Consider the following 9,856-nt stretch of genomic DNA (forward strand, 5'->3'; position numbering starts at 1 on the left):
ATACTCAGGATCCCTATGTTTTTCTTGTTAGAGTTCATTTCTTAAGTATGAGGGGTATTTTTTAAGTAAGATCCATTGGAACATAAGTACACAACGAAAGTTTATTTCAAAAAAGTAAATTTATTTTCAGAAAGTACATACTTCACTCTATTTTCGACATAGTTGCCAAGTTTGTTCAAACACTTATTATACCTCTGAACCAATTTTAAAATACCCTCTTCATAAAAACTTGCCGCCTGCTCTGATAACTGTCTGTAATCAAAGAAAGGTGACCAGAGCGGTCCTCATCATGGACGTTGTCACGGCCATCTTTGAATTGTCATACCCACTTACACACTTTGCTTTCACTCATAACAGTATCACCGTACACTTCACAAATCTGTCGATGAATTTCTGCAGCAGGCAGGTTCCTTGCTGACAAAAACCGTATCACTGAGCGAACCTCACAAGCGGCGGGTGAGTTGATAGTCTTAAACATTTTTAAAGCACAGAACAGAACCGTAAAGGTTAGCTACAGAGCGGAAACTGAGCACAGTTGTTCCCGAGGCATGCCGGTACACGATGCACGCGCTTGTTGCGGTATGCGCGCAAACTACTAGTGTCTACAACAAATTGGACCTTACTTTAAAAATACCCCTTGTAACAAGTAGGAAGTGATGTAAGGATCAATGCAGCAGGGAGTGAGCCAAACCACCTGGTCAACATTGTGTGGTTACAGCCAGAATTCGGCAGCTGCAAAGGGAATAAAGGAACCAAAGTACTACTCCTTGGAGTGGGTTGTTGGAGGTGGGTTGTTGGAGCTGGGGTAGTGTGCAGAAGGGCAGTGCGTTTGGAGCAGTTTGGTGGAAGGAGCTTGGAGTTCTACAAGGCTTGTATCTCAAAGAGAACATTTGGACTCTGTATGTATATATGCTCTTTTATGAACTCTGCAAAAGATGACTATTTACGTCATTTAACCTACTGATGCCTCAATTAATGAGATTTTATTGGTATCTATTTTTATTTTGAAATTTACCAGTAGCTGCTGCACTTCCCACCCTCAGCTTATACTCAAGTCAATCCATTTTCCCATATATTTTTTTGGTAAAATTAGGTGCCTCGGCTTATATTCGGGTCAGCGTATACTCAAGTATACATGGTATTGCCTTTCCCCCTCCTGGTGGAGGGTATGAATGCAACTGACACAAGAATCCCAAACTGAAGGAGAAAGGGGGTTTGGGGTCAGCGAGGGATGACAGAGAGCTCGTACAAGGGTGGGATGTTGGCTAAGCCACTCTCACAGGGGGTTATGTCAAGGTCCTCTGGAGGCACAAGGGGCTTCAGTTGGAAATTCTGCAAGATGGTGGTGAAGAAGAGGAAAAGCTCCATGAGGGCCAATGATTCTCCTAGACAGATTCGTTTCCCTGTAATAAAAATATGAGAATGTGTCAGGAGGCAAGGACAGGCACATCACATTTTATAATTAGATGCCTCTGAGAAACAACTAAAAGAAAGTTTCACCTCATGTCCCCCCACGTTCCTTGTCTACAGCATCTTTGGCTTTTTATAGTCTCTCCACTACAGCCAGTAACTCATTGTTTTATATCTATTTGTAAAATATTTCCCTCATTTCCACCTTGTAATTGGTTTCTGCGGAGGGTCTGATTTGAGGAATCGTACAACTCAAATGTTCCTTTTCCCCAAAGTCCTCTCACCTTGTACATAATATACTTGAATTTTCATGAACTTTGCCTCACAACCAGCAATTTTGTTGTCTTATATCTATTTCTAAAACAACCTGCATTATATGAAGGACCCCCAATTCCTCCCATAATGGAGACCTATTGCAAAAAGTGGGAGTGTGAAAGGAGTAGATATTTAGGAAGGCGGCAGACGAAAGGAGCAGTTGACACTGTAAAATCATGTCATACAATCCACAAAGTATAAGGAAAAGGTCTTAAACCTCACCCAGTGTTGTGTATCTGCTATTGGTGAATACAGGAACCCACAACAACAAAATTCTGAAAGCAAGCATGGGATAACATACAAACAAACAAGAATGTGGTTATTTAGGAGATATTTACCTGCGGAAAATGGCACAAAGGCCTCATTCTTCTTGAAGCGTCCGTTCTCATCCAAGAAGTTCTCTGGGTTGAAAGCATTAGGGCTTTTAAACATTGTGGGGTCATGCAAGACACTACTGAGCACAGGGTACACCTCCATCCCCTGGGATAGGAAAATTAAAGAATTATGAGCTCAATATTGCAATACTGCAAAATACTGCAAAATTTGAGTTTTGGAAGAGAGCTTCCTGCATGGCTTTCTTCCATTTGCTCATGGAACCCTAAACTGTGAACTTAGCGATTTCTGCTGGCTCAGAAGTTTCATTTAGGTAATCTATGAGAAGATAACAGAATGTTTGAGATTGTCTGCATTTCACTGCCCTCACTTCTTTTCTGGATTCAAAGCCAAGGCCAGAACTAGTCTATCTACACTAAAGTCCTATGTGTCCCTGGGAAAAGGAAGAAGAGCAGGTTCAGTGGAGCCTTCACTGCCAGCGCAGGCATAAGCAACTGCTACAATCTCTCCAAGCATGTGTTCTTCCTCATAAACATTTTTGGCCATCTTAGTCATGCTCTGATATTGCTCATGCTTAGGTTACATATATCCTTCTTTTCTCCAGTGAAACATTTTAAGGTAGGATGACTGCTGCTCACGCCCGGGCCTCCTGCTTTCTTTCCTGGTTACCCCATTACTGTACCTTAGGGAGGAGGTATCCTCTGAATTCAGTGTCACGAGTAACCATGCGGGCCACACCCATAGGAAAAAAATCACTGCATCTTTGTACTTCATGGATGACGGCATCCGTATATGGCATCTGGCTCCGGTCTTCAGTGTTGGGGACACGATTACGGCCAATCACTCGATCAATTTCCTCCTGCAGTTTTACTGTTAAATATATGCATAGAATTAACTCCTTGGGTTTCTGACTCTCTGATTCTATTTCCAACATGACGAAAGGGTGGCATGAAATCTCAACATATTAATTGCAGAAGGCTGGCACCCCGCCCCCCATTGTAAAACCCTGCATGCTCTAATTGTAGTTTTCCCTGTCTTAGAGGGGAGAGTAATCTAGTTTTCCCCATTTTCTTCAAATCTTGCATTTCATTGGACCTCGTCACACTGCCAATTTTTGTGTGGTGGCAAGAGCAGTTCAGTACTTGAGCCATGGAGCCCAATGGCTCCCATCACATCACAGAAAATTACTTTTGGAGCGGCACCATGACTTTGAACTGCTGTAAAAACTGCCAGAGGCAGACAATGGAAAGCTCCCTCTTTTGCTTACACATCCACATGGTGCTCAGAAGGTGGCCAAATCAAGGATCACTTTTTGTTAAGTACTTTCAAACCATGGTTGGCTAAACCCATAGATACAGAACCTATGGATACAGAGGATTGACTGATGTGTAAAGAAGTGGAAAACAGGGTGAAATTTGGTCATAAAGATGAGATAAAGCTTAGATTAGCCCCAGAGGTCCTAGAGATACCTAGAGAAGTGTTCTATCTGGGGATTTCCAGATTTCTAGTTCTTCCAGAGTGGCTCTGTTTTCAACTTCCAGGAGAGATAAAGATTCAAATCTGCCAAGGTTAAACCTGCAAATGTGAGCCAATTGTAAGTGATAATAACAATACCTTGCACCTCAGGATATTTCATGAGAAGCAGGCACCCATATCTCAAGGTCGAACTGGATGTCTCTGTTCCAGCCATGAACAGATTAACTGTGGTGAACTCCAAGTTCTTCATATTAAATTCACTGCCTGGATTGTCTTTTTCCTAAAAGCAAAATAAATTTAAAAAAACCCAAAAAACAAAAAAACAAAAACAAAACAGGAAGTCATGAGTGATTCCAAGAATAACCACTGACAGGTTGGATGGGAAAGGGAATTCTGTCCTAGACTGCAACTTGTCAAAACATGGTTGCCCATCTGTGCAAAGTAAGGAAAAGATAGCCTGGCAATTATGCATTGCAGTTACAGATACTTAATCTAAGATTCTAGAACCATAATTGCTCCATATTCATTAACATTATGAAGATAATTCCCTTAGTAACGGAATCACTCCAATAAATGAAGAGCTGCTCTGAAGTTGGTTGAGAGAATGATGTATTTGCCAGACCCCTTCTGTCTGGGAGTCCATGACAATCAGAAGCAGGACCCCTCCTCGATTGCCATGTCATAACCTTACACTCTGACAGGAGGCAGGGAGATGTCATCCAGTAGATCCAGATGATCAGCAGGACAACTCTCCATCTTTTAAAAAAACCTAAGCAATGTATGCTGAAATTAACATATAATCAAACACCTACTCTTACTTCCTACCAATAAAGTTCCAAAGCTTAGGAACAGCTACAGAAAAGGCTTCCCTCACCAGACATGCCTGGGAAGGTGCTAGGACTGAGAGAAAGCCCTTGCCTAAAGATCTAAGAGTCCAACACATTGATCCCGAAAGGTATTGTCCTGTTCCCATGCTTCCTATTGGCAGCCTCGGTCAAGCAACTGCCCGAAGCTCTATGGACCAAATGAATTTCTGCTCCGTTTCAGAACACTTTGTAATCATTCAAGATATACATCACTAGGCCTGCTAAATCTCAGAACTTGGACCTGAATCTACAGGTTTGATTGGACATCTCCAGGGGTGCAAATTCTCCTGTTTTCTGGGCTCAGATCTGTTCAAGATGTAAAGGGCTTTGTGCCAATCTCTAGCTCTGGCTCATTCAGCACCAGTTTGCTACAATTTGGAAGGCTTAAGCGATGTATTACTCCAACTTCCAAAGGCTCTCCAGGGACACTTAAAACAGACCTTTACCACCTTCATGCCCCCAAAATACCTTTTCCATCTGGATGAGGAAGCAGTCAATAAAGTCACGTGGGAAGTTGGGATCAAGGGTCTTTTGGTTCTCCTTGATTCTCTTGTCAATGAAGACCCTCACACCTAGCATCAAGTCATAGACCTTGGTGTCACACCCTGGAAAGTATTTCAAGAAGCTGGCATATATGTTGTAGAACTGCACAAGGAGAGAAAAATCATGGTGGATTACTTGCCATTTTCCAACAATCATTAAAAAAACCCAAATGAGATAGTTACTTGAATTTCTGTACAGTGAGACAACATAAGCAGGGTATCAGTCCTGCCAAGTTTCAGAATGGTCCTGTCAACCACTGATTTTAAGGAAAAATTTCCAATTTAAGCTCTTTAGCCAAATCACACTCTCTCAGTCTTGGAGGAAAGCAAATGCAAATTCCTCTGATTATATCATTTTAAATTGTCCAAAAGAAACACATAGAGACTTTGTGGTAAAAAGGAGTAGTTGGTCATTTCAAGAAACAACGTAAAGTGATGTGTATGTCTGACTGCACTGCATAATAGTGTATGATTTATTAATTGATTTGGAGGAGAAGGAGAGAATCACCCCACCACTCCCAAACACACAACCATCCACATTTCCACTTGTATTTTGGCGGTTTGTATCTCTGGATTACTGAAATTGTCCAAACTCTGAAACAATGCCCGGAATTTTGCATACCTCTATTAACTGGGTTGTTGTGGCATTAGAAGAGTGAAAGTAGGAGAACAAGAAACCTGTGATAGAAAAGCAGAAGTTCAAAACATATGAAGAAAGGCATGGATTCCAACTGCCCTTCCTAGAAGATTTTGCATGCTGTTGTGCATCTTGGAGTAAATATTTTGCTCAAATGGAGGGGAAGAAAATTAGGATAGTGATTAAGACTTACGGGTTTCTACGCCATTTTAAACTGAGCAGAAACTCAAAGGGAGTAGCTTTGGGGTACCTGAGACCAAGCTGAGCTCATCTCCCGGAAGACGTTGCATATCATCTTCAGGAGAGCTTTGAATTCCTTGTCCTCATAGTCAAAACGGTCCCCAAAAACAATGGAGCAGATGATATTTGACATTGCACTGCCAAAGAGGTACGTTGGATCAAAAGGCTTTTCTGTAGCACAATAGCAAAGAGAATGAAAGATGAATCACTCCACAGAAGGCTCTTCTGGTGCCAAAAATAGCACACACACACACACACACACATCGTGTCTGCTAAGGAACTCGCCACATGGGGAAAAATCCCCATCTTAGAATACTTCACCCATGTAGATAGGACAGATCCCACCAGATCTCATCACATGACGCATAGCTACTTCCAGTGGGGTTTCATGTTGGACTCTCTGGCAAAGTGGTCTACAAAGGGGAATTCTGAACATAGGCGAATACCCATGATCATGTAGAAAATATTAAGGACAGCGTGGGAACAAGTCAGAAAGTATACTCTTTCCAGTATGTGATGGGCAAGTGGGTAATGCAAGAAATAGCTGCCTCACGATTTCCACCTCTGCCCTACAGATTTCCCTGTGTTCCTTGACAACATGAATCTCCATGTGATGAGGTCCTAATTGTTAGGCCAAGGGAGCTGTCTTTCCTCTTGCTTAGTATTTTCACTCATCATAATAAGTTCAACCTGTCTTTGGCACCTCTCTTACCCTTCGTCTTCCTCAATTCCTCCAGCACGAATTGGGCTTCCTCTTGGATTCGTTCCTCAATAGACTTTTTCCCCATTCCAAAACTCCTCAAGATGGTGAGGGAGAAGCGGCGCAGTTGCTTCCAGCGGTTTCCATTGGAAAGGATCACCCCTGAGGGACACAGAAAAGAAATGGCGAGTGAAGCAGAAGAAAAAAAGTTGGATCCATTGTTGTGAAGGCAGCTAGGATGCCTCACCATATCCTTGGAAGGTCTGCTCGAGTACAGGCACAGTAGACCTTCCACTGAACTCTTCTGCCTTGTCTATCAGGGCCTCCTTCACAGCCTGATGACCACATAAGACCAGAACCGGTTGCGATCCAAAATAGACGGTGAAAACAGGACCATATTTTTCATGCAGCTGTAGGGGAAAATATCCATTAATATCTGTCACAATCCTGACATTTTGTAAGGTGTTCTAAGAAGTGGAAAAATATAGTTCTGCACAATCACAACCAGCTCAAAAAGGTGTCTGGAAACAATGCTTTTTGGGATGAAAATTTCCCTTTTTTGTATAAAAAAAGATGTATCTGCCGTCCAAAAAGAATTTCTATGCCTAACTGAGAAAGTATCCATACTGAACATATATTACATATTACTGAATATTTATCTGCAATGTCTCCATTGTATAACTTGCTGTGATCTGTAATTTAGGCATGTTACCTGACCCCTTATGACTTGCCACAGCTTGATTTATGGAATCATGGAATCTGTAGGTTGGTGAGACACCACTACTCTGTGGCAGAGTATGATAAAGACCTTTTCAAATTACAAATCCCATGATTCCATAGCATTGAGTCAAGGCAGTTAAAGTGATTCATTAATTCAACAATATAGATGCACCATAAGGTTCTCAAGTGTTCTCCCTTGAGCTCAATCACTAGTGCTCTAACAAAGAATTCCTAATATGTCATCGAATTACAAATCCCTGGTTTCCAGAATGGGGCCATGCCAATTTATGGTGTATATGGTGTACGGTGGCGGCCCCCTGCCTGTGGAACTCGCTCCCCGGGGAAATCAGAACAGCAACCTCACTCCTCTCCTTTAGGAGAAAACTCAAAACATCAATGTGGGACCAAGCGTTTGGTCAAATGAGCAGGTAAAGAATTGACATAATCTAGGAAAGGTATAATGGAATGGGATCTGGAACCCGGAAAGACGAATGCTGAACACGTGAATTGTTCTATATGTTGTGTTATTGATTGTTAATTGCATTGTGGTTTTATCTATGATAACTGTTTTAATTGTTATAATTATGATTGTCATTTTGTATAACTGTAATTGTATGGGTGCGGAATGGTGCCTCGTTGTGTAAGCCGCCCTGAGTCCCCCCTCGGAGGTGAGAAGGGCGGGGTATAAGTGCCAGAAATAAATAAATAAAATAAATATCAAACTATTATCTTGGAATCAAAGAAGTACATTTTGGCTGCCTGGTCTCTATTAGCATGGAAGTGGGTCCCACCATCAAATAGAACACAATATTTTGCTTGCAGGTATACATATATAGGGATATCTACAAAAATTGAGCAAAAAACAGTTAATAAACCATATTTTTTCAAAACCCATGCAGGAGAATGGATGTGATGAAAGAATACTTAAGGAGACAACTCAGAGTCTTTGTGAATCTTAGTCCTTTCCTATATTTCCCATTAGAGCCCAAATGTCCAGGTTGAATTCAGAGGACAACCACTCATCTTAAGAAGAGATTTATATCAACTTTGTTTATTCCATATATATATATATATATATATATATATATATATATATATATATTAGGGCTGGGTGGTTTCGTTTCGTTAATTCGTAATTCGTTAAACATTCGTTATTTTTTTGATAACGAAGTGATAACGAACCATTCTGGAGCAACTTAAAAACGAAACGAATTTTTAAATTCATTTCATAAATGCTTTGGATTCGTTATGTATTCGTTTCGTTATCGGTTTGAGGTCGTTTTGTTATTATTTCCGCATGTCTGGGGCAAGTTTTATAGTTGTTTTTTGTTTAATTAGTGAAAAAAAATTATAATATCACACCAACAGTCAACAACAGAGGGAGAGGGAAGCTTCAGAAGTTCCCCCTGTCCCATTTGGAGGTTTTTTAGCGTATTGCGCGGTCGCGTCCGCCATTAATGAATCGATTCGTTATTGTTTCGTTTTTGTTTTGTTAATGTTTCGTAATTTTTTTAACATTTACAAAATTTCGTAAATATCAAACATTTTAAAAGAAAAATTTCGGAATTCTTTTACATATCGAAACGCAAAAACCCCCAAAAAACGAATCGATTTTAGAAACAAATTTTTCCGTTGTTACCCAGACCTAATATATATATATATATATATATATATATATATATATAGAGAGAGAGAGAGAGAGAGAGAGAGAGATAAGAAAGACAAAGGAAGTAAAGAAAATGATATAGAAGATGACTTCTGATCTTCCTTTCAGCAGTGATATATACATTCCTAATTGTTCTTACCTCTCTTTCTAACAGTTTAACAAATTCACTTCTTTCTAAAACCACTCCTTTCTAATCAGGTCTCCTTTTTCCATAAGAGAAGGAAGAAAGAAAAAGCCATACCTTGAGAAGAGATTTTAAGGTTTGGGATGCCTTGATCTGCAGGAAATTCCCAATCAGGGGCAGAGGAGTGGGTCCCGGAGGAATTCTCCCCTTGTGCCATAGTTTCCTCTTAGATGATATGAGCAGATGGCAAGAAAAATATACAAGAAGGAGAAGGACGATTGTACCAACCCATTCCATGGCATGGGTTATCACTGGCCTTCTCTTTCAGCAGAGTGTGGACATCTGGCTCGGGCTCGACAGACTTTTATTAGGGCTGTTTGAGCACTCCCTTCTGCATTACACAACTGCACAGACTTGTTGCACGAGTCAACAATAAGAGTAGCTGGGATCTAACCATATTGACAATAAGGTAGCCAACTCCATAGTGCCTGCATTTTTGGGCACCTATGCCCTCTTATTCCTGTTCATCACACTTTAGCAAGATTGGATTCATTACCAGCTTCAGCAGGATGTATTAGTTACACCAAGACAAACATGCTGACGGCTCTGCCTCTGAGATAGAAGTGAGCTCTGTCTAGGTCTTCCCTGGTTAATAGTACGGTGACTATTTGCTCTGAGGAACATATGGATTAGAAATTTATGGTTTCTTCAGATCTTCAGAGTGTAACCATAGGCATGACTATAACTTTGCTAGTACTGGCTAATATTCTATCAGAGCCTCTGTTAGATCTCAATGTAGACATGTTGGATTGCATTGTGTTGGTGAC

At 40.9% G+C, this 9,856-nt stretch overlaps 1 protein-coding gene across 2 annotated transcripts; it reads right to left on the reverse strand.

The window, feature by feature from the left end:
- Positions 1–1,221: 1,221 nt before the first annotated feature.
- Positions 1,222–9,337, reverse strand: LOC132780092 (cytochrome P450 2G1-like). Of its 2 annotated transcripts, none has more exons than XM_067460906.1 (9): positions 9,147–9,337; positions 6,767–6,929; positions 6,532–6,681; positions 5,830–5,990; positions 4,869–5,045; positions 3,673–3,814; positions 2,741–2,928; positions 2,064–2,205; positions 1,222–1,403 (listed from the first exon to the last, which is right to left on the reverse strand). In XM_067460906.1, the coding sequence occupies exons 1-9, from the start codon at positions 9,324–9,326 to the stop codon at positions 1,222–1,224; spliced, it is 1,485 nt and encodes a 494-aa protein (XP_067317007.1). In that variant the 5' UTR covers positions 9,327–9,337. The 2 variants fall into 2 exon arrangements, with proteins under 2 accessions (XP_067317007.1, XP_067317006.1); XM_067460905.1 differs by having other exon boundaries at positions 6,767–6,986.
- Between the last annotated feature and the right edge of the window lie 519 nt (positions 9,338–9,856).

This window comes from Anolis sagrei, chromosome X (genome assembly GCF_037176765.1).
Source record: "Anolis sagrei isolate rAnoSag1 chromosome X, rAnoSag1.mat, whole genome shotgun sequence".
In the NCBI taxonomy this organism is placed as follows: Eukaryota; Metazoa; Chordata; class Lepidosauria; order Squamata; family Dactyloidae; genus Anolis; species Anolis sagrei.

What these genes read in the sequence shown, in the direction of transcription:
- LOC132780092 (XM_067460905.1), bottom strand. Translation starts at nt 9,326, where the DNA reads ATGGAATGGGTTGGTACAATCGTCCTTCTCCTTCTTGTATATTTTTCT. An exon ending in GCAGACCTTCCAAGGATATG is followed by an intron (nt 6,682 to 6,766) that starts GTGAGGCATCCT and finishes TGTGTCCCTCAG; the next exon opens with GGGTGATCCTTTCCAATGGA. An exon ending in GGAATTGAGGAAGACGAAGG is followed by an intron (nt 5,991 to 6,531) that starts GTAAGAGAGGTG and finishes ATTGTGCTACAG; the next exon opens with AAAAGCCTTTTGATCCAACG.